This window comes from Periplaneta americana, chromosome 6 (genome assembly GCF_040183065.1).
Source record: "Periplaneta americana isolate PAMFEO1 chromosome 6, P.americana_PAMFEO1_priV1, whole genome shotgun sequence".
Lineage (NCBI taxonomy): Eukaryota > Metazoa > Arthropoda > Insecta > Blattodea > Blattidae > Periplaneta > Periplaneta americana.
This window is the reverse complement of record NC_091122.1, coordinates 16,219,656-16,244,729: the sequence shown is the minus strand read 5'-3', so window position 1 is coordinate 16,244,729 and position 25,074 is coordinate 16,219,656. Positions and strand designations below refer to the sequence as shown.

The 25,074-nt window shown below is 35.7% G+C and overlaps 2 protein-coding genes across 5 annotated transcripts in view; one reads left to right on the top strand and one right to left on the bottom strand.

The window, feature by feature from the left end:
- Positions 1-25,074, bottom strand: part of Rpp25 (ribonuclease P protein subunit Rpp25) — a 366,206-nt gene that overhangs the window by 134,805 nt on the left and 206,327 nt on the right. The window lies entirely within an intron of this gene.
- Positions 1-25,074, top strand: part of LOC138701056 (aromatic-L-amino-acid decarboxylase-like) — a 170,141-nt gene that overhangs the window by 69,393 nt on the left and 75,674 nt on the right. Inside the window, exons 5-8 of the mRNA XM_069827604.1 lie at positions 7,993-8,063; positions 10,397-10,633; positions 12,597-12,750; positions 16,078-16,253. Coding sequence (XP_069683705.1) covers positions 7,993-8,063; positions 10,397-10,633; positions 12,597-12,750; positions 16,078-16,253 — 638 coding nt within the window. The remainder of the gene's footprint in view (positions 1-7,992; positions 8,064-10,396; positions 10,634-12,596; positions 12,751-16,077; positions 16,254-25,074) is intronic.

The following is a 25,074-nucleotide window of genomic DNA, read 5'->3' as shown; positions in this document are numbered from 1 at the left end:
AGAGCGATGAAATCTGTACTTATATTATTCCTCAAGAAATCACAGTTTTTTGGCATCATATTAAAAAATGAAGAAAATGACCAAAAACTCATTAGCGCGTTTCCTGAAGGGGAAGCATTTGATAATTTACAATGAAACACAGTTTTACAAATTTTAGAACAACGCAATGTATAAAATGGACTCATCTCACAGGATAGGGACATATACAGGACCAATTTTACAAACATAGAGGTCAATAGAAAGCTAACAGGTGATAAAACAATTAGAAAGGCAGTACGCCAAGGAGACGCGATAAGCCCATTATTATTCAGTACTGTAATGGAAGATATTACCAGTATTAACACATTGACTGCCACTTGACGTCTATTAACGTCACGTTTATCTCGCGCCATATGCCGACGATGCGCATTCGCCTCAATAATTACATGGAAAAGATTTTGTCTTATTCAAGGTGGCACGATCATGAATGAACGAATGAATTTATTAACGAAACAAAAATAAAACCAAGATATACAATCGGCACAAAAGAAATCAACGTAATCTGATACGCAGTTGATACAGTGCTGGTAAAATCACAAGGAAAAAACGGAAGAATCTCGAAAACGTCCTCACAATCTTGGCTTTGTTCACCACAAATTGGCTCCACTATCGCCGGGATTTGAATTCGGATACGCGGTCGCCGTAAACCAGCGCTGTCAAATGAGCTGCCAAGGCGGTTAACACGGCACAAAGTAGGCTAATTCATTTTACTTTCCATTTGCACTACACACGACATTAGAAAAAGTGACGAATGATGCGGCGAAAATAAACAAATAGTAACTTACAGTGAAAATGGCAAGGAAAATCTAAGTGGATTGGAAAAACTTCTTCGTATTCTTTTTATCCAGAACAAATCTGCAAAGAAAACGCCGGGACTGATGACTTGTTTTCATAATCGGTTGGAAGAGCTGGCGTCCTCTAACTAAAGACAGAAATAATTCAAGAAATATGAAAAAATAAACTGTGGAAAATGGAATATTAGTAACGACACACGCTGTATATGATGAGCCTCCTTCTATTACTGTTTCTTTCCTCCTCAACGTAGAGCGCTTCTTGTGCAGGTTCTCTAAACGAACGACCACCCGTGTAAACAATGACCGCACATCATTACGTAATACTGAAAGCGTCCTCGACCCTGACAACATGGCGCTGCCTCAGAGGAACCCAGAACTAGTCACAACTGCATTACGGAAACCACAAGACACGTCCAAAAACAGCAAAAAAAAAAATTCAAACTGTTCAGGAATAGACTAATTAGTATTCGTGTGACCTTAAAAGTTATACAAAGCCAACCTTAAGACTTTCAGGGAAAGAACAATCAGTCAAAGAACATTATGGAGCATGTCGACGATTAGCAACGCTCAATTAAAATTCGGCAAAGATAATACTTTTATTTTGCAATTCATTTTGTGTTCAGATAAATCTAATATAATATAATGAAAATATTTTGAGTTCAATCCGTAAGATTTATCTATTTGCAAATGTTTATTTGCTACAATATGTATAAAATATTAACGTTTTCGCCTATTCGGCATCATCAGATATGTTAAAACACGTAATTTCTTCTTTTAAATTTATTGCTATTAAATCATCATTTCACTTATAATTAACAAAATCAATTTAAACCTTTTATATTGCTGATATTCGTACTTGGCAATAATTTAAAGCTTGTCATTTAACTATTCACATGTGTTTGTAACATGAGTTATATATATATGCAATTACATTTGACCTTCCAAATTTACATGTCCTGAAATCATTTTATAAAAAAAACTTTTTACTTATAACTACATTATACATAAAACTCATGAAAATCTATCTGCCATGTATATTACAATGTATATTCGTTAATGTGTTCAAGTTCTAGATTACGTGTTTTAACATATCTGATGATGCCGAATAGGCGAAAGCGTTAATATTTTATACATATTGTAGCAAATAAACATTTGCAAATAGATAAATCTTAAGGATTGAACTCAAAATATTTTCATTATATTAAAGATAATACTGTTGGGTGATCAGTATATTTTCATAATCCTTGAAAAACTGAACTAGACTGTTGGTCTAACAGCTAGATTATCGGCTTACCAAGCCGGAGATCCGGTTTCGTGTTCCAGTGAATCAAAATGGAATTTATTATTGGAAAAACGGCTTGAAGTAGGTGTTCGCATGGCAACCAGCTTTATAATTATGAAAATGTATAAAATATTGATCATAATGACATTATTATACAGATCTAAACATTTCAATAATAAATTTATTAAACATCAAGCACCCATAAACTAGGAAAACATTTTTGAAGAAGCTCAGAACAGAAAACATAATACATCCTGATTACACAACTTTTAACACTGTATCACTTCGGAATATGTATGTCTTTCTCGTGTTAAATTCTATCGTACCTGGTTAACATGTTTCGACCTGTTATTGGTCTTCTTCAGAACTGGTTGCTGGTCTTGGCGCCTTTTGTTTTGCTTCCTGTGGGGATGTGTTTGTGTAGTGTAATGTGGAGTCAAAGAGTGTGTGTGTTCTGAAATTGAGTTGTGTTTCGAGAATTTAATTTGGGTGTGTTTTTGTGTGTCTACATATTTCATATTGTTCTAGTGTGTTTAGTTTCTAGCTTTTTGGTTGGATGTGTAGAATTTCCATGTCTGTGTTGATGTCTCTGTAGGTGTTGTTAGCATTTTTAATGTGTTCTACATATGTGGAAGTGTTTTGTAATGTTGTTATGGCTGTGATGTGTTCTTTGTAACGTGTTTGAAATGATCTGCCTGTCTGTCCTATGTAGAAGTTGTTGCAGGTGTTACATTTGAGACCAATAACAGGTCGAAATATGTTAACCAGGTACGATAGAATTTAACACGAGAAAGACATATAATACATATTCCGAAGAAAACATAAGTTACTGAAATGTTACAAAGTAGTGACATAACATTATTATACGGATCAGATCATTTCAACACTAAACTAATTGAACGTCAAAAGATCGTAAAAGAAACTTTTCGAAAAAAATCAGAACAGAAAACATTTAAATTATATAAAGTACTGATGATAGTAACACTATTACAATGGATATGAATCCGAAGAAAGCTACAGTAGAAATTACATTGAAATCTTATAATACACCAATGATAGTATTATACGGCTCTGGATAGTTCAACAATAAATTAAGTAAATACCAATATCTCAACCAAGGACACCTTTTGGAAGACAGCTGGAGCACAGACTATATTAAAATATTATAAAACACTAATCATATTGATCCTGTATCGACGATATTTCTATATTACAAATATACAATTTTATTCAAGTAATTTAAGTTAAAAAAAGTCGCAATGACATGTTCGCCAACGATCAGATTATTATTTCCAACTCAGAAAGCAATTTACAGAAGTCGATTATATAAATTAAATAAAATTCTAACAGAATATAACATGATCATAAATGAAAGTGAAGTTGTGGAACTCAACAGCAAAAAATATTAGATTGAAAACTGTAACAGCAAATAACATTGTGACGTAAGTTGATGCATTTAAATATTTAGTATATAATATTTCATATAAAAAGAAAATTGGCCACAGAAGAACGATGGAAACATTAGTCTAATTATTTCAATTGAATTACTGTATGCCTATAAGGAAATCTCTAAAAAGTAAAGTAAGAAATGATACAACAGATCGAGCGAGTTGGTTCAGACGGTAACGTTTGAGACTGCATTCGGATGGTCTCCCTCAGTCACAAAAGGCAAATGTCGGATTGGAAATATACATACCATGATTCATCACCGTTTGAACATTCAATTTAAAATTTTATACATAAATATCATCTTCAGACATTTTAAATTAAAATTTCGTAAAATAAACTCTTGAAAAACTCTAATTTCCAATAAATTCGTGCTAAAAACAAACTTTCGCGTACCGTATACACAGAATTTTGCGTATTTCATTATTTCACGAGTTTAAACTTAAGATATTCCGAAATGGAAGAGCTTGAAACATAAAAGTTTGTGTTTATCAGCTGAAAATTCGTACTTCGCGAATCCGTGGTTTATGAAAACTAGATAGGCCCTATCTGTAATGATAAAACACCAACAATACTGTGTACGTTTTGTGACTGAGACATTGGGTTAATTCCCCGATGCTCGGGGAAAAAAAATATATACTTGATTCTTGTCCAATACAAACGTATAATGTACACAAGTACAACTTGACATTTATATAACGTGTTTGTTATAACTCATAGCGACATTCAACGAGATGCTATCATACGGAAACTTGGAAGATGTTAGTTGCAGACACAAGAAGCTACTTCAAGGCCGTTACCGGCGTGCTTGCGTCTGCGCACGAACGCAAAAAGTTTCTCATGACCCAGAGGTCAGGCATCGTGCAGGACGTCTTCATGTGCGGAATGTAGCCACACGTCTGTACCGTACAAACGAGTCCCTTCTCCTACAATGAACACTTTTTGTGTTCGGGTTCTGGGAAGAATTTTCAATGACCGAGTCACGACTTAAAAGTAAAAAGTTTCTGTATACAGTTTTCCTACACCGAAAATTAGTTATCACCACTTCTGAAGAGATTTCAATGCACGTGTAAGACATGTTAAAATATTCTCGTCTATGTGGCGGCACCAGAAATGTTACAACGCCAAAAATAATTGGAATAGATGGTAACTTTAAATTTTGTACAATATTAACCGTAAGACCAGGTAAAATACATAGTCAAGGAAGAGATTTTCTGTATAGGCCTACATGTCTTTTGTTTTTTGTATTAAAATCAAATACTGCTTATTAAGCTGCAGATTTTTAGGTTCTAAAACGTAAAAGTAGGCTTTTCAGACGTATTTTAGGATTTTAAATGGTTTTAATGTAAGTACTATAGAAAGTCATGTTTACTTCGAAAGGCGTACGGTAAGGTACTTTCGCAGTCGTTAGTACAATATTTTGTTGTTTCATGCTACGTCTTATTTACATGGGATGAAAATTCTGAAGGCCTCTCTTCAAATTCTGCACCATCATTTATATGTTAACACATAAATTTGTTTTAATGTACAAAGAGAATAATTATTTTACTCGTTTCATTTTTCTTTATATTTTCATGTTGTAATTCCAGATCCCAGTGGTCAACCTCACTTGACGACGGATGATTTTAAATAAATCTTAGTAGTAAAATAAAATATAAGTTATATAATTAATTTTGAAGACAAAGAAACAATGGATTATAAAAAACAAATGACTGAAACTGTGCTTGGATAGAGAACATCGGTTTTGTTAATCATCAAGAAGACCGTAAGCGTTGTTTTCGAGACAATTAAAGGCTGTGGAAATTTAGAGTCCGTTTAAGTAAAACAGTAGGCCTACCATATAGTTTTACTTCCCAGACTGATTTGATCAACATATAATACGACACAGTATGAAGCAAAATGCCATTTATGATTCTCGCAGCTCACAAAGTAATAATAATAATAATAATAATAATAATAATAATAATGACAATAATAATAATAATAATAATAAAAATAATAATGGTTTATTTAGCCTATCAGAGTTAAGACCATACGGCCTTCTCTAACACTCGACCAGGAGTAAAACTGCGATACAAAAAACACTACAAATTTACAAAATACAGCACACACATACACAAAAACTGAAACATATACCGATAATCATAATAAAATGTAAACAACAAGTCATGAGACATAATATTTAACATATAGAAAGAAAGGAAAAGGCATAATGTTATATCTCTAATGTGATAAGTTGAGCTATATATAATCTTAATTTTCCTTATTGTGTGTACTTAGAAATATTGTATTCACTGTATGCTTTGTACTGCACTATTTTATTACTGCTATTAGTATTATTATTATTATTATTATTATCATTATTACTATTCTTCTTTATTATTATTATTATTATTATTATTATTATCATTATTACTATTCTTCTTTATTATTATTATTATTATTATTATTATTATTATTATTATTATTATTATGAATAATTGTCTTTTTTTTGTATGCCTCATTTATTTTGACCTGCTGTTCACATATTATTATGCTTTTTTCTTTCTTTCTGTATGTTATATATTATGTCTGATTTCTTCTTATTTGTTGTTTATTTATTATTATTATTATCTTATTCAGTTTTATGTGTAAAATTGTAGTGTAATTTGTTAATTTGTAGTGTTTTTGTAACGCAGTCTTTACTCCTGGTTGAGTGTTAGAGAAGGCCGTATGGCCTTAACTCTGCCAGGTTAAATAAATCATTATTATTATTATAATAAAACATGAGCAGTAAGTAAAAATAAATTAGAAACACAAAGTATAAAAATATGAGTTAATAATAATAATAATAATAATAATAATAATAATAATAATAATAAAATAGTAAAGTAGAAAGCATACAATTAGGTAGACACAGCAAGGAAAATTATAAGTAGCTCAAGTTATCACATGATATAACACCATTATCGGAAAATATGATGAAACAAAAAGAAATAAAATAAATATGACTAGAATATAAAAACTGTAGTGAATACGTGGAAACATGAATACATCACTTGTCATAACAGTAAGTTAGTTTGGCAACTCGTCATAAGATAATTTTCTAACTTGGCAGCCCTTGACTTGAGTATTAGGCCTAATATTATGATAGCGAGAGAGAGTACGGAAACGGATGAATAAATAAAATGGGGACGAATGGTGTTGAGGATTACAATACAACTCGATTACTGTGCTTAATCAAATAAAATAAACAAATAAACAGAACTAATACAAAAAAAAAGACAGAATCTTACTGGTTCTAAATACTGAGGCCACCGTCGTGGCTCAGTCGGATAAGGCGCTTGCCTACCGGTCTTAAGCTGGTTTTTCCCAAACCGTAAGGTGAATGCCAGTTAATCTATGGCGAATCCTCGGTCTCATCTCGCTATCACCAATCTCATCGACGCTAAATAACCTCGTAGTTGATACAGCGTCGTTAAATAACCAACCAAAAAATACTAAGAAGGAATATTTAGGTTCTATCCCGCAGTTCCGACTTTATTAGATTCTGTGGGTATAATATTCTTATAATACTCGTATTTCCTCCAAAATATGAAACAAGAACATTCGTATTTTTCAACCTCTACTTCGCAAAACTGATCTCAATTTCGGAAAAGCAATTTTAATTTTGGAAAATGTAAGTTAAATATCAGAAATCATACCAAACTCAGAAAAGAATAAAGTCGATTTAGGATTTGAAGATTTTTTTCCAGATATAGGCTATAATAACACTTTCCATGTAATTACTTTTCCTGAACTTTATATTACTACTTTCGAAATTGAAATTATTTTCTCCTAAATTATATTAGACACTTTTTTACGAGTATAAGTGAACATTTTCCAAAATTGAGATTGGAAAGTTATAGAGTGGAAATTAAAATTCACAATGTATCGTATTCGCTATCACCATCACCAACGCCATCACAATAACAATAACCATAGGAATAAGAGCAACTTCTCCCCCTCTCTTCCAGTAAATTTGGGAGATCGATATAGGTTTACGGAACGCAAAACAACCCTGGCCATGATAGAGGGCTGCAGGAAAATTTACAGAACATTATTTCTCGTCAATGCTGATTTCGAAACTGATAAACTCTGCAGTTCAAAGCATAGTTAATTAAAACAATACTAGTGCATTGTGTTGATGTGGCTTCATATGACTGTTTACCAAAAATAATACGACATACTATATCCGTACCAAAGAGGAGTAAGCCTAACGAACTCAGAGATTGTTTACAGGAGCTCCTGAGTTATGTGATTAGACACAACTGCGGAAATGACAGGATCCAGTTCGGACATCGCAATGACAGTGTTTTAATTTATTGCTCTGATTAGATAGGATGTGACGAGTTTTCCTAGCTCTAAGCCTGATTCCAACATCTCATTTTAATTTCCTTTGTTTCGGAACAGGAAAAGCTATCGGCCTGCCGGACGAATTTCTGGCCTTCGCAGAGGGCAGCAAGGGCGGCGGAGTAATACAGGTAAGAGACGGCCTCTAGTCCAGGGACGGGCAAACTTATTTACATGAGGGCCAAATGAAACTAAAATTTTTTGGAGGACCAAAGGCATTTATTTATTCGTTAATTTTCCTTCAATGTTCATTTTTTTTTAACCTGAAAACGCACAAGATAGATTATTAAGTACTCATTAATAATAACATAAAGTTAAAACACACTTTCTGAATAATGCAAAAGAATCATATGCAACTAAAAACCAATATTCATTTTTAAATTAAAAAAAAAAAAACATAAGACAAACGAACTTCCCTATTTTTGTACGACGTGAAAAAATACTTCCACAACCACTCATTATCGAATACTCGACATTCCGAGTCAACTTCCCGTATCTTAGACGTAGTAGTCTTCGAAATCAGATACAAATACAATATGAATACAAGACAATGCTTATATCATATATGCAAGCGAATGAATTAGATGTCGTGTATTAACAAAGAAGGTGGTTTGGCGCTAGGATGGAATAGTTCAACAGAAGAGACGTTAGGAAATCAACCACCGAGCAGTGAATAGTATTGGTATGCAAGCAATACTGAGGGTCAATCATCCTTACATCGTTTTATTTTCATTAACAATAAAGGGTAAAATTTGTTCCCCATTTACCATTAACTTTATCATTTGTAAACTACTGTCTAATATTTGTATACATTAATATTTTCAAAATAAATAAATAAAAGTTATTTATCCTGCGGCCAGGATTGAACACATCGGAGGGCCGTATTTGGCCCCGGACCACACCTACTCTAGCCCACTGTCAATCTCGACCGCTGGTGGCTTCTATTCCGTTCTGACGTCAGAGTCCAGGGCATGATTCCGCATCAAAAGCGCCATTTAAGTATTTTCCAACATTTCTAAAAGTACTCGCTGTATAAACCGTATATTATAAACGCCCAGGAAGCTTTTAATGGAAAAAGGAGCACCTTCTGCGGACCTCTGAAAAAAGAATTAAGGAAGAGACTAGTGAAGTGCTTTGTATGTAGTGTGGCATTGTATGAGGTAGAAACATGGATATTACGACAAAGTGAAGGGAAACGACTAGAATCATTTTAAATGTGGATATGTATAAGAAGGAACGTGTGAAGTGGACAGACAGAATAAGAAATGAAACGGTGCTAGAAAGAGTGGGTGAAGAAAGAATGATGCTGAAACTGATCGAGAAGAGGAAAAGAAATTGGTTGGCTCAAAGAAACTGCCCACTGAAGACTGCAGTGGAGGAATGGTGAACAGGAAAAAAGTTCGTGGCAGAAGAAATCAGATGATAGACAACATTAAGACATATGGATCTATGCGGAGACAAAGAGGAAGGCGGAAAATAGAAAAGATTGGACATTGCTGGGTTTGCAGTGAAAGACCTGCCTTGGACAGAAAACTGTGAATGAATGAAATGAATAGACGTACTACCTTCCCCTGGCGTAGTGAACAACGTAATACAGTATATGCGATCTCTGGCCGGTGTCCCTCTGGTGCATTATTTGTACGGGACTACTGCGTGTTTAGTTCAAAGTGTGTCATGGCTCGCTGTATGCCGTCATGTGGCTAGTCGATGAGCCTAGAGAATTCAATCTTCCTATACTTCCACAGAGGCGTATTACTTATGTGCCAGAGAAGTTGCCTAGCAAGTACGGCGTTCATTCTGAAGAGTAGTCACCGATACGTACGGTAACACCTGTAGTGCAGGAATGTGAACTGTTTGGAAACACGTACTGAGGTGAGTTTTTTCTTACTGTCGGAATATGTGGAGAGGGTTACGGCGATTAGTCTACTTACGTATTTGTTGACATTAACTTCGACGGTCAACATGGACACGGAGCATTTGATTTGTGTTGTGGAATGTTGCCGTACGCAACCGATGATAACAAATACCCTGCGTACAACTTGCCCGCGCAAAACATAGTTCGGAAGAGGCTATGGTAGCACACAGACCGTACATATCGCCATCTGTTGCTACGACGTTCAAGTTATACCGTACACGTTCTCAAGTTCAGATTGAACGCCTTGATTAATAGGCAACTTCTCTGACATAAAAGCTGAAACTCGCTTCAAATCGCTGACTCACAATAGTGACGTCATGACACACCTTAAAATGGACACCCAGTATAGGCTTAAATTACCATCATTCACTACCGATTCGATTTCCTCTCGTGCGAGAGAGCGGTGGAATCTCCCCACTAAACACGAGCGCTACGACCGGTTATAATGCTGGTAAGTTGTATAAATGCCGTGCATTGTATTACAATATAAGATATAAATAGCAGAAGCCGAGTAGAATTATCTAACATTTGTTTGGCGATGTGTTGCAGACGTCCGCCAGCGAGTGCGTTCTGGTGACGATGCTGGCGGCGAGGGCGCAGGCCATCAAGAAGCTCAAGCAGCAGCACCCCTTCGTGGAGGAGGGCGTGCTCTTGTCCAAGCTCATGGCCTACTGCTCCAAGGAGTCGCACTCGTGCGTCGAGAAGGCTGCCATGATCTGCTTCGTGAAACTGCGCATCCTGGAGCCGGACGACAAGTGCAGTCTGCGAGGCGCCACCCTCATGCAGGTCAATCCACCTCTTCATTCGTGGTACACGAGTTCAGTTAGCTCAAACAGCCCTGAGTACAGCATTTTTACAACTCATTCTGCCCACATATTTTAAGGACAGTTGGAGAGTTTGTCAACTGTTCCTTATGCTTTAGCTTACCTCAAAAGAAATTGAATTTTCTCCATAACTATAGCAGATACACAATCAAAATTTCCACCAATCATAAAACAGATCCTGCTGAGTTGACTGATACCCACAATAAGTAACTAGGATTATCTTCCTTCAGTTGACAATAATTAAACACTGGAGTGACATTTTTTTTTCGTCTGGTACTATTTGTCAGAACTTAATGAAAATTTATATACACCTTGTTTGTTAATAGTTTGATAGTGTAGGTGAAAACAATCAGACATAAAGTCTTAATTATTGTTTTTAATTTTTAATTAACAAAATCATGATCATAATTTGACAATAATTAAACACTGGAGTGACATTTTTTTTCGTCTGGTACCATTTTCCCAGAAACTATTTGTCAGAACTTAATGAAAATTTATATACACCTTGTTTATTAATAGTTTGATATTGTAGGTGAAAACAGTCAGACATAAAGTCTTAATTGTTGTTCTTAATTTTTAATTAACAAAATCATGATCATAATTTGACAATAATTAAACACTGGAACAACAATTTTTTTTCGTCTGGTACCATTTTCCCAGAAACTATTTGTCAGAACTTAATGGAAATTTATATACACTTTGTTTATTAATAGTTTGAAATTGTAGGTGAAAACAATCAGACATAAAGTTTTAATTATTGTTTTTAATTTTTAAATTAACAAAATCATGATCATAATTTTCTTAAGAATACTGGGAATTTAGGTTTGACTTGTTCTGTAGTAGAAGTAGTGGTGGTGGTGGTGGTGGTGGTGGTGGTGGTGGTGGTGGTAGTTGTAGTGGTAGTATTAGGAGTAGGCCTAGCAGTAAAAGCAGCAGTAGTAATAGCACAGTCTAGTATATACAGTCACGAAGCTTGAATTTATGAGGGTACTAGGAACGATAGACTGTGCAGGTGATATTTCACATTGTCTGTAAAGTGGCGATAGTAGCGATCCTAGTGGTTAGCAACTATCTATGAATGCATATTTACTACGTATTGAGCTTCGTGACTGTATATACTAGACTGTGGTAATAGTTTGCCGTTAACTTATGATACATTTGCAGTTTGTTACAAAAAGATATAAAAAAGTCATACCATTATCCTTGTTTCTCTTTACAACACTAAGTGGCAATAGTGATTCCGTAAAAGCAATGCTCTTTTAAGAATGTTTACAAAGAAAATTAAATATATATTTTTTTAATTTCTAGGATAAACTAAGTGTACAAGCATACATGTACTACAGGTCAGCTCTATAGCTATATGCCCTAATCAGTATCTGGACCTCCACTGAGAACATGAAACACATATTGAGACTGTACAAACTGTACACGCATGTGCGGTATATATACGGTATTTAAACCCTAAAAATTATAAAGAAGGCGTTTACCTTCTTATTTCAGTGCATAGTAAGTTATTTCGTTAATGTATATACTGTATTTTGAACAATAATTTAAAAATAAACTATACACATTAATACTGAATAATTTCGAGGGAAAAATTGTTCCGGGGCCGGGCATCGAACCCGGGACCTTTGATTTAACGTACCAACGCTCTACCAACTGAGCTACCCGATCGGTGTCGGGCAGAGTTCCCGGGTAGCTCAGTTGGTAGAGCGTTGGTACGTTAAACCAAAGGTCCCGGGTTCGATGCCCGGCCCCGGAATAATTTTTCCCTCGAAATTATTCAAATCAACTTTACAGGGAGTTATACCTGAAATCTTGATTTGCACATTAATACTGTTTCACATCATAAATAAACTGAATTGTTACAAAAAGAGGGAAACGTATTAGAAAGTATGTGTTATCTTCGTGGCAATTCCTTTAAGGCAATGGAAGAAGACGAGGCCCTCGGATTGATTCCGTTCTTCGTGTCTACAACCCTAGGAACGACTTCCTGCTGCTCATTCGACAACCTCACAGAACTGGGCCCTGTGTGCAGACGATTCGGCGTATGGCTGCACGTGGATGGGGCATATGCAGGTACAGCAGCAATTTCAAAGAAAACATATTTGTAGATGGCGGAGGCAGATTCTCGAGATAATATTCAGAAAGCTGTTTCTCACAGATTATCATCTGTGCTGACGTGTGGCCGTTCCGAGGATGCGTGCGGCAGTCCTGTTGGTGCACAGGTCAAGGACAGAACTCCACAGCAACTTATAACGTAGCCAGAATGGGCTGATATAAATTAAACGGTGTCACTACATGACAAATGTTATCTTTATACACATAATAATACATCATGAACACTATTTCAAATTTATCTTCGTCAGAATATCCGCGAACACATTTTTTCCGGACATATTTATTTACCAAACTCACAACATATCTGCTGCCTACTCAAAATCCTTCCTCTCTCCCATGAATTTACAACAAGAATTAAGACTGTCACCTAGAGAAATATGACTAGTATCATAATTACCTTCTCCTCCATAACCGTTTTATACATAAATTGTTAATAGAGAAACTTAGAGACTTGAAAACCCTTAACTAACAAAACCGACATACAGGTGCTGACAGTAAATATGTGGTTCTTACGACACCTCTTCGCAAATCTCGAAAACATAATTTTTTGCGTTAATTGCAACGTGTTAATCCTATATTCAGATTGGAAGAAAACCAAACGGGATAGTTGTGAAAGATGAATCAGTGGAGTGGGTTAAACATAGACGTTTAATATCATTGTGACCTTTTGTGAATAGGGTTTCAGAAACGTAGCATTTTAGTTGAATTTTGGAATGCGGGAAAATGGGAGACGGGAAGGTGATGTGTGACGATGTGTCCTTTATTGTTTGTGGCTTAACATTGACGGTTTGGGTAGACCTGGGTAGCGCAGTGGCTATAGCGCTGGCCTTCTGTCCTCGAGGTTACGGGTTCGATCCCGGCCCAGGTTGATGGCATTTAAGTGTGCTTAAATGCGGCAGGCTCGTGCAATAGAACTTCTGCGGGACAAAATTCAATTCCGGCACAACGGCGACGTTGATATAACCTCGGCAAAATTTTTTTACGATTTGGTCGCGATTTCATTTAAATAAAGCTAGGTAACAAAGGTGTGTAACAAGAAAACGTGGCAACCGTACATTCGGAGAGGGTAGAAGTGGAGGCAAGATTAGAGAGGAAAGAGTAAATGCATAGCCACCAATGTCTCTTTGTGGCATGTGTTGTAATGTTGCTATCTGTTCGCTTTCATTTCTTAAGAAAATCTCACAAACTATTCACAAACCACCACAATGATATAGACATTTACATTTAACTCCCTTCCCTGATTCATCTCTCAAACGGGCCTACTTAATCCCCATCCACCCGGTACATATACAGGGTGTAACGAAAAAATTGGCAAACCTTCAGGTATGGATTCCTCATATATGTATATAACAAAAAAATTGTTGTAACAACATGAGTCCGGAAATGCTTGATTCCTGAGTAGAGTTTACAAGTATGATCATAGTAAACTTCAGTAAATTTGTTTGCTGAAATTATTTTGATGCATTGTTTACATTTCCTTAGATAAACTTTTAAAAGCGCCCATCTACTGCCTAAATACAGACCTCAGCTCGTCGTCTTGAGGACCGAACATGCTCCCAAATTCCTGGCATAGTTCTTATTGTCAGACAGCCTTTAAAATCCGCTGGCGGAGAGTTCCTTCATTATCCACAGGAGTCGAATTCACCAACAACTTTAAGTATCCCCACAGTAAGAACTGCAATGGGTTGAAGTCTGGTGAGCGTGGAGACCAAGCATTTTTTCGAATCCTGTATTCGGGCAGGAGATGCGGCCTATATTCAGGCAACAGGTCGAAATTTTCAACAGCTCATTTAAGGAAATTTAATGTATCACAATAATTCCAGCAAACAAACGTAGGCCTACTGGAGCGCACTATGATCATAATTGCAAGCCCTACTCGGAAACCAAGCATTTCCGGACCAATGTTCAAACAACCATTTAGAGTTACCTGAAGCTTTGCCCAATTTTTCGTTACACTCTGCACATTAGTTTATCGTATTGATAGTTAGCGGGTGGGACAAAGACTATACCTAAGCACTGCAGCTCAAGTGGACTTTCTGTGCGCCCATAAGGTGCATGAATATTGTGCTATGTTCCACCGCAGGGAGATGCATATCACCTTTACTTTTTAACTTCGCTCTAGAATATGCCATTAGGAAAGTTCAGGATAACACAGAGGGTTTGGAATTGAACGGGTTACATCAGCTTCTTGTCTATGCGGATGACGTGAATATGTTAGGAGAAAATCCACAAACGATTAGGGAAAACGCGGAAATTCTACTTGAAGCAAGTAAAGGGATAGGGTTGGAAGTAAATCCCGAAAAGACTAAGTATATGATTATGTCTCGTGATCAGAATATTGTACGAAATGGAACTATAAAAGTTGGAGATTTATCCTTTGAAGAGGTGGAAAAATTCAAATACCTTGGAGCAACAGTAACAAATATAAATGACACTCGGGAGGAAATTAAACGCAGAATAAATATGGGAAATGCCTCTTATTATTCGGTTGAGAAACTTTTATCATCCAGTCTGCTGTCAAAAAATCTGAAAGTTAGAATTTATAAAACAGTTATATTACCGGTTGTTCTTTATGGTTGTGAAACTTGGACTCTCACTTTGAGAGAGGAACAGAGATTGAGGGTTTTTGAGAATAAGGTTCTTAGGAAAATATTTGGGGCTAAGAGGGATGAAGTTACAGAAGAATGGAGGAAGTTACACAACGCAGAGCTGCACGTATTGTATCCTTCACCTGACATAATTAGGAACATTAAATCCAGAAGTTTGAGATGGGCAGGGCATGTAGCACGTATGGGCGAATACAGAAATGCATATAGAGTGTTAGTTGGGAGGCCAGAGGGAAAAAGACCTTTGGGGAGGCCGAGACGTAGATGGGAAGATAATATTAAAATGGATTTGAGGGAGGTGGGATATGATGGTAGAGACTGGATTAATCTTGCTCAGGATAGGGACCGATGGCGGGCTTATGTGAGGGCGGCAATGAACCTCCGGGTTCCTTAAAAGCCAGTAAGTAAGTTCCACCGATAGTCGCGCACGCATTCTTCTCCAGCCAATAAATCTGAATAACATTTATGGTGGTGATAAGCACCCTTCTGTTCAGCAGTTATGTGTCACCGTTTCCATAGTGCGTCTAGCAGAGGCAGAATACCGTGTAAAACATTCCTTACTTATGCAGTCACCGTATTATAAGATGTTACAGTTGCGTTTTTCAGAAGAATATATCGGAAAAATGGTTGTCTCATATAGCCTCGCCTGTCTTTAAGAATAATGCTTTATCTCTCACAGGCAATGCTTTCATTTGCCCGGAGCTGAAGCCGTTGCTGAGCGGCATCGAGTACGCGGACTCCTTCAACACCAACCCCAACAAGTGGCTGCTCGTCAACTTCGACTGCTCCACTATGTGGGTCCGCGACCGAATACGACTCACTTCGGCTCTCGTCGTGGACCCGCTCTACCTCCAGGTCAGTAACTAACAGGATGTGAACAAGTCTGGGCTCGGTGTGCATAGTAACTCTTTGAACATTTCTTGTATAAACAGGAAAATATATGTAGTCTACAACTTATTTTTCAACTTATCAAATGCACGTGAAATCGCCGGCTAAGAACATAGTTTCTATACATACCTCAGAATATTGTATTCAGCATTTAATTTAGATATAAACTGAACCCAGTCCCTAGTGGTGACGAATGAGTTTATGTTACGATAAGCCTGTAGACTCATTGAAATACAACACATTACGTTACACAGCGCATTCAAATCTCCGATAAGGTCGCAAATTCATCGCCAAACTGTCAACTTAATTTGTTGCTAATTACCAGAATAGCTTTGTTAACAGGCATGTCGCAACCAGTAACCTGTCAGCTGACTAAGAACCACGACAATAAGGCGTGAAGGTATCGTGAATTGTAAAGTGTTACATCAGAAGTATGTAACTTCTGACCAAACCGTCCTCAGATAGGCGGCAGGAAGTTTCAGCCAGTGTTCATTTAGATACGACTGCTTCAAATTCTATTGCGAAAGAAATAATTAACATTGCTTTACACGTGCTTCATAATGAGTAAGTATACTGTCGCCAGAGCGGGTAATATGTTACTTTTCGTGTTCGAAATTCTTGTGCACAAAGCAAATCCAACGATATTTCTCGTCATTTTTTATTACGTAAAATAATAGTACATTATGCAACGAGCCTATAATGGTAGTAATTAAGACGCGAGTATGTTTATGAAACGAGCGCAAGCGAGTTTCATAATTTTCATATGAGCGTCTTAATTACCATTATAGGCAAGTTTCATGCGACTTTTTATGCTCGACCATATTTCTAACTTGAAATTATTCATAAATATTAATGTTATTCTTATCTGACTGGGGAGCGGAACTGACCTTGTGCAATATCTCGTAAATTGTGAGATGTGCGCAGACGCGAAAGTATTGATTTCTTCCGAGAAACAAATGTCATTGACCTTGATATAATCTAGAGAGTAAAATAAACAATTTGATATAACCTTGAAATTGATTTAGACATTGAAAAACGAGATGACAAATTGAATTTATTTGAATATTATTTACAATTAACGCTAATTATTATAGAAAAAGAACATAACCTTCTGCGACAGTATTGGATTTTCAGCCTCCGTGACGTTTCGCTAGTTGTCTTTCGATTCCATATCCGAGAATAATCGATACTTGCGTTTTCATATTGCTACAATGGTGTTTTCTGATTGGTGGAACACCTGAACTTTAATGAATAGGTGTACTTTAATGAGGTCCATTAAAGGGCTGCTACCAGGTGTATAATTACTACATTTCGGCATGGTCGAGCATAAAGTTACAAATGAAATGGCATAGTCTCCATGGGAGGAGGAATCATTTCCTAAGATTTTAAACGTTTTTTCTCATCCTGCCAGAAAACTACGAAGTAAGGAAGGATCCTTCACTGTTCGAAGGCCTAATGTTTACATCCCTAGCACGACAGTCCATGGAGAGCCAAGACCGGCTAACCGACTACTGGTTTCACATACACATGCTTCAGCAGAGGCGAACGATCATCCAGCCAGTACGGGGTACGATGTGGTTAGCATGATGATCCCCCAACCGTTATAGCTGGCTTACGAAACCGGATTTAGCTACTCACTGCAGCTCTCCAAATTCATCACGATGCTGGATGGGCACTGGTCCCATATACTTAATAGTTAACAATTTAATTTACGCTGAAAAGTTTTCCCTCTAATTGGGTATGATTTATTAATTTAATTCTAAAGATAAAGGAATCATCAGATGACTCAAAGTAAGTAATGGTATCTTAAATAAATTTATGGTAAACTAGCAATTACTTCTTCCCTCCCAAGAATCGAACTCAGCTTCACTGTATTTGAAGCCGGAAACCTTATCGTTTGTGGCATATTGTTTATGACTAACCCCACGTTAGGAAATATTTTACTTTCCTCAAATGCACACAGTTACTCTTATCAACCAGGACAAGGAAATACATATCGTGTTATCCATAGAATTACCTCAAGTGATATAATTACGCCATCCAACTTCCATGTTTACTTTCTTGTTATACATAACTTCTATAAAAGAGAAATAGAGACCGAGAGAGATATATTTAATTCTGCCTTTGAATAAAAACTACATCACCTTCATGTCATTAATAGTACATATAACAATCACAATTTCCTCTCAGCCATCATGGTCATAATTTCTTATTATATGTTCTTCACTTTCAAAAATTACCTGTCATCCACGTAATCGTGATCGTTGTAATCCTCATTTACCATTCTCAGATTCATCACTGTAATCACAATCTGTCATCGTCATTTGATCATTATCCTCGACGTCATCACGACTGTATCATATTTTTCATCGTAGTCACGTGTAATTTTAATCATCATCATAATCTGACATAACTATCGTCATTATCATAATTTTTGTCGATAATGTATGTATTTATTCATACTGCAGTGGGTATATACCCGGTGGCAGTGGTAACTAATTACACTCAATAATGACAATAATAAACTTATTAATTAAAAATACAATTAATAATAATACTAATAATTAATACTAACAATAATTAATAATAATAATAATAATAATAATAATAATAATAACAACAGCAGGGAATATACTAAATTAAATGAAACGATCACTTAAAATAACATTTGAAATAAATCTAATTTGTATCTTAAAACTAAGATCGAACTAAAACCCACGAGTATGATATGTTCATATCTGCACAAGTACCTTTCAAATTACACTCATTTCGCTGTCAACTCACTCACTGCAATGGAACTACAACACATTTCACTGATTCTATCTTGATTTCACTAACACTTCAAAAACATTTCACTGTTCAAATACTTTGCACTGCCACTATAAACTATAAAGCTTCCCTGACAGGAACACGTTTCACTTACACAGCACACTTCACTGACACGACATACTTCTTCACTGATACAACACACTTCACTGACACAACATAATTCTTCAGTGATACAACACTTCAATAACAACATATCATTTACACCCTTTAAATACTGTGTATAATTACCGTCTATTAGTAAGGTCCTTAAGCCTATTTTTAAATACATTTTTGGTTGTTGGTAAAGCCTTTAGTAAGTCTGCAGGTAAAGCATTCCAGTCCCTGATAGTACGATTGAGAAAAGAAAACTTTCCAGTGTCCGTCCTCTGCCTTCTTTCCCTCAATTTATATGAGTGGTCGTTCCTTGAAGAGTAATTTGGCGGCTGCAACCTATTTTTTATTTCTCTCCAGGCAGGCTCACCTCTGTATGTTTTGAACAGTACGCATAATATCACAATTATTATAAACATCACACGCCATCATTAACTATGTCATTATAGACATGACATACATCACCCCTTCATCGTCATCATCACAATAATCATTATCCCATCATCGTCATCATAAACTTCATGTGTTCATTATCCTCATCATAATCATCCGTTGTCATTATTATGTCGTTATTCTCATCACTCACAACCATTATAATTATTATGTTATCATTAAATTCGAATGATGTAAATAAGGGAGATAAGTTCAAAGAATGGACGTTGATCGAATGCTAAAAGTAATTGCTTTTTTTTTCTTCCGGCGTTTTCCACATTACAATAGTTTGGCGTCGTACTCACCAGGAAAAGCTTTGATACTCCAAAGGACAGGTGGAGGCTATCGCGGGGAGATGACAATGATAAATGAAGTGATGATGAAGGGGTAATGAGTAACTTAATAATTGTCATGAAGTTCAAGAGGTCATAGAAGAGTAGAAAGGTTTCTTAAAAAAATAACAGGCTTCGTCACGCCATTGACGTTTATTTTTATTTATTTATTTAGCTAGTAAAGTGAGTACAAATTAAATTTATAAAACAAAAATATTTCTAGCCACTACCGTAAGAGCCAGGCTCGTGTACGGTGTGATCTTAGTCAATAATATAACATAAAATTTACAAGGACAGTTTACTAAATACAGTAATTAATTTAATTCAAACCGATAAATAACACAAAAGCAAAAAAAAAAAAATGAAGAAGAAGAGGAGGAGGAAAAAGAGAAAAAACATATTTAATATAAATTGACAATCAGACCAGTGATATTCAATAAAACATGAATATAGTCGACAGAAATAAAAGGTAGAAAATACACATATTTGTTAATTATATATATATATATATATATATATATATATATATATATATATATATATATATATATATATAATGAATAATTTTATAAATTTCTTTTTTAAAATATTCAATTTTAAAATATTTAAATTTGGAAAATGGTTTGTAATTTTCTTATAAAGTCTTGGGATGAAACTAGCACCATGTTTAAGTGCTGCACTTATATATATATTAAATTATTATTATTATTATTATTATTATTATTATTAATTATTATGACATTTAGGCTCAATCAATGAGAAAGTAGAATTTTGTCTTCGAGTACGATAATATCTAAAATACCTAAATATCTATTAATCACTTATATATATTAATACCTAAATGGTTAAATGGTCATGATGATGATGATGATGATGATGACGATGATGATGATGATGATGATGATGATGATGTAAATAAGGAAGACAAGTTGAAATAATGGACTCTGCTCGAATGCAAAGAGTAAAACCTCCAAGAGGCCATAGAAGAGGGGAAGATCTCTCGGCTGGATAAGGACAGTGGTAGACCACCGAGTTCTTACAGGTACTTAAAAAATTATTATTATTTCCATGTAGACATAAATATTTATCTCGAGGATAAATGTGTTTCAAAAATGGGGATGTAAATACCTGTGAAGCAAATTATTAATTCAGAAAAATTAAAATTAAAACTTGAAACGTGACACAACTATTTGTAACTTAAGTCGTTTGCCTATCAGCTTGTTGTGCTATATGAATGACAGCCCTAAATAAATCAAATGAGCGCTTCGTATCTGGTATCCTACTGGAACGAGTCTGACAACATTTCAGGCTGAACGACACAGCAATAGCACTGGTTGCATAACCACATCCTTGTACACACCAACAAGATTCAGGCGTCAGCATGTAGAAAAGCGAAATTCAGTTTTACTGACGTACAATACATCTTTCCCCCATCCAAGTAACGACACCCATTTCGGGATCCATGGTGAAACAAAAAAAAAAAAAGACAGAAATTCAAATGTTTACTGTAACAACACTACGATCCAAAGCCAAATGCTAATGCCAAATGCTAGTAGTTATGCCATGAACCAATGTAATTTGTCTTATTACGCCAATGACGCCACCTCCCTTGGCTATGGGCATGAGGGTGCCGAAGTTACGTGCCTGCGTAGCCTCTCTCAACGCATACAATTTCACAAAAATAATCAGTACCGTAGTAGATTTCTACATGAGCCCTCTTGGTAGCACGAATATCCAAACGACACTCAATTCCAATCCAGTTTTCTGCAGAACACATGGAGTGCTAGTTGCTACTGCTTACACAATGGGAACACTTAAGTTGTTGATGTCAGTTACCTTGGTGAAATACACTCTAACGGAGTAATGTCCGGAAAACGAGGAGGCCATGCAGCGTCCAATCCAATGGTTCAGCAAAGTGTTGTCCAGTGTTGTAGACATCATCATCATCATCATCATCCTTCACGAATTAGGCCTCTGTAGACCTGCTTCGGCCCCATCTAGCAGTCTTCTAAAAGGTCTTCCTGGTCGACGATGTCCTCTAGGTTTATATTGCATCATAATTTTTGGGATTATTGAATTTTCCATTCTTCTTACATGATCTAGCCAATTTAATTTGTATCTCTTGATTTTTTCTTCTACTGACTCTACTTCTAATTGTTCTAAAATTTCTTCATTCCTTTTTCGGTCTAAAAGAGTATATCCTGCTGTCCTCCTGAAAAATTTCATTTCCGTTGCTTTGATTCTGTTCATGTCTTTTTTCTTTAATGTCCAAATCTCGCTTCCGTATAAAAGGGAGGGTAATGCTAGTGTATTATACATTTTTATTCTTGTAGATTTTTGTACTAATTTAGCTTTTAATGTATTGTTTATTATTCCTAGAATTTGTGTAAATTTGGTAATTTTCTTGTTTACATCTTTTTCATTTTGATAAAATATTTCACAATCCAGATAATTGAAATTTTGTACTTGTTCGAGGCATTGGTTATTGTGTATTATCTTACTCCTGACTGGGTCTTGTCCTAAAAATGCGATTACTTTTGATTTTTGTGCTGAAATTTCCATCCCAAAATCTTTTAATATTTTATTTAATGTATATAATCCTCTTTGTAAATTATCCTCTGAAATGGAAATTATGGCTTGATCATCGGCATAGAGTAAGGTATTTAATGTTACAGCACTGGTTATTCTGATTCCTGATGTGTAGATTTGGTTCCATTTTAAAATAATTTCATTTATATAAATATTAAATAAAGCTGGTGATAGTGGACAACCTTGACGAACTCCATTATTAACTAATTTTCTTTCGGATATACAGTTATTTATTTTGACACTTATTTTGCTATCTGTGTATATTTCTATTATATTTTGTAATAGCAAATTTGGAATATTTTTATCTTGTAATATGTCGAATAAAAGGTCTCTTCGGACGGTGTTGTAGACGGTGTTCCATATTGTTGCAAGATTATGGTGGGCTGTTTGTGTGCAATCTGTGGAAATATGTATTCTTGTAGCATGTCTAGGTACTGAGGTGCTGTGACGGTAGGCTCAATGGAAATAAAAGGTCCAATTACCATATCCTGCATAAGCCCACACCATACATTAACGGCTGTCTTGAATATGCTCCATGATTATACGGGGGTTTTGAGAGTCCCATATTCTCAGATAAAAGTAGCTTCGTCAGAAAACATCAAATGACTAAAAACAACGCTTGGTTTTCGTTAATGTGCTTCAGGATTACAGCTGCAAATTCTTGTCGCTGAGATTTGTCGATTGGCTTGATTTCTTCAACAATTTGTACCTACCTTATATTGGTAATTCTTTTGTTCCGTAATTTCCGCGTCGATAGATAACACGAACATCAGCGACGAAAATGTTTGAGTTGAATTCCCAATAAAAATTATAAACATTTACCTGCGCCTTTGGTCTTCCTGCGCAAGGATCATTGCTAGACGATTATTTCTGCTGCTAGTCGTCACAGAACATGTCGCGTGATCGCATACTGCGACTCTTTTGTTTTGCAGTAGAATTGGAGGTACAAGGTCGAGCTGTCTACGAAGTTATCAAAACTTCTGTGGAACAATAGAGACTATGAATAAACCGCAGCTTACGTAAAACATCGGCGATACCGTATTTTAAAAATAGGATGATAATTAAAGACCGGCATAACGTGAGTCATTTTTTGGAAAAACTATGAAATTTATTTAAAAAAAAAAGAGAATATAAATAAATATTTTAATGCTAAAATGTTTTCATTTCTACAGCATTTCGAGCAGGTTTACATCATTATTTACCCAATAAACTTTTAGACATTAATAGTTTTGTCTATACTTAATATAATACGAACCACCGGCGTAGCTTAGTCGGCTCAGGCGCTTACTGTCGGTGACTCAGGAGAAGACAAGAGCGGACTGAGGAGGAAGGGATTTGAACAGATAACGTACGACAACACGTGCAATACTTGGACTGCAGTAAGCGGAAACATTAGGTCTCCTTCTGTTCAACTTAGCTTTCATTTCCATACGCATTGTTACTCATGTTTCCTGCACGAGTAATAACCTGGCTACTGGGATGCTTATCTGAGCGATGTTTATAATAATCAACAGCGATAGTCAAGGTCACATTCTTTCCGCTCGTCTTCTCCTGAGTAACGGAAAGTACCTTCCGACCCGGAGTTGCGCTCGGACGCGGGTTCTATTCCCGCTTGGGCTAATTATCTGGTTGGATTTTTCCGAGGTTTTCCCTAACTGTAAGGCAAATGTCAGGTAATCTATTACGAATCCTTGGCCTCATCTCGCTAAATACCATTTCGCTATCACCAATCCAATCAACGCTAAACAATCTAGTACCTGTAGTTGATACGGCGTCGTTAAGTAACTAAAAAGTATATGATACGAAATTAAATAAGTTCTTACCAAAAATATGAATAATTAAATAGTTCTTTCAGTATCAACAAATCCTTATCTGAATATAAGAACTAAGTAACTCAATTTTTTACAATGATAAACCTTACATTAGCTAGACTCAACACTGGTTACAATACAACACAAGTAATTTTTCTACATTTTCTGGCACAATATTATACCTGTCAGTGAATATTTTATTTTTACACGATGAAAAACCCATGGAGCTGCAAAAAGAAGGTAAATTAAGTAGACAGCAAAATTGAAATCAATTTAAAGCATTAATTTATACTTAATTCTATAAAAGTAGACACGGCAACACTGAAAAGATTTTCACTGGATACGAAAGAATGAACAAAGACGAAATCGGAACCACTCATTTTGTTTTGGTTTCTCGGACTGACTGATCCTACGAATTCAATGACTGTAAAGGGGAATTTGAAGACTTCACTTATCCTTGGGAATCCAGAAGTGTTGGTGAAATGGATTGCTTGTATTTTTCAAATGTTTCCTGAAAAACATCTCTACTGTCTCCTTACAATTTCTGGAAAATCCGTCAGTGGTAGTTACAGAAATATTAACGAAAGGGGAAAAATCTTGCAAAATATAAAACAAATAAGAAGATTTTTTTTATGAAATATCAAAATTTTACCAAACCATTATGCAATATGGACCATTTTGGTATTAGTTGTAGGGGAGAGTCGG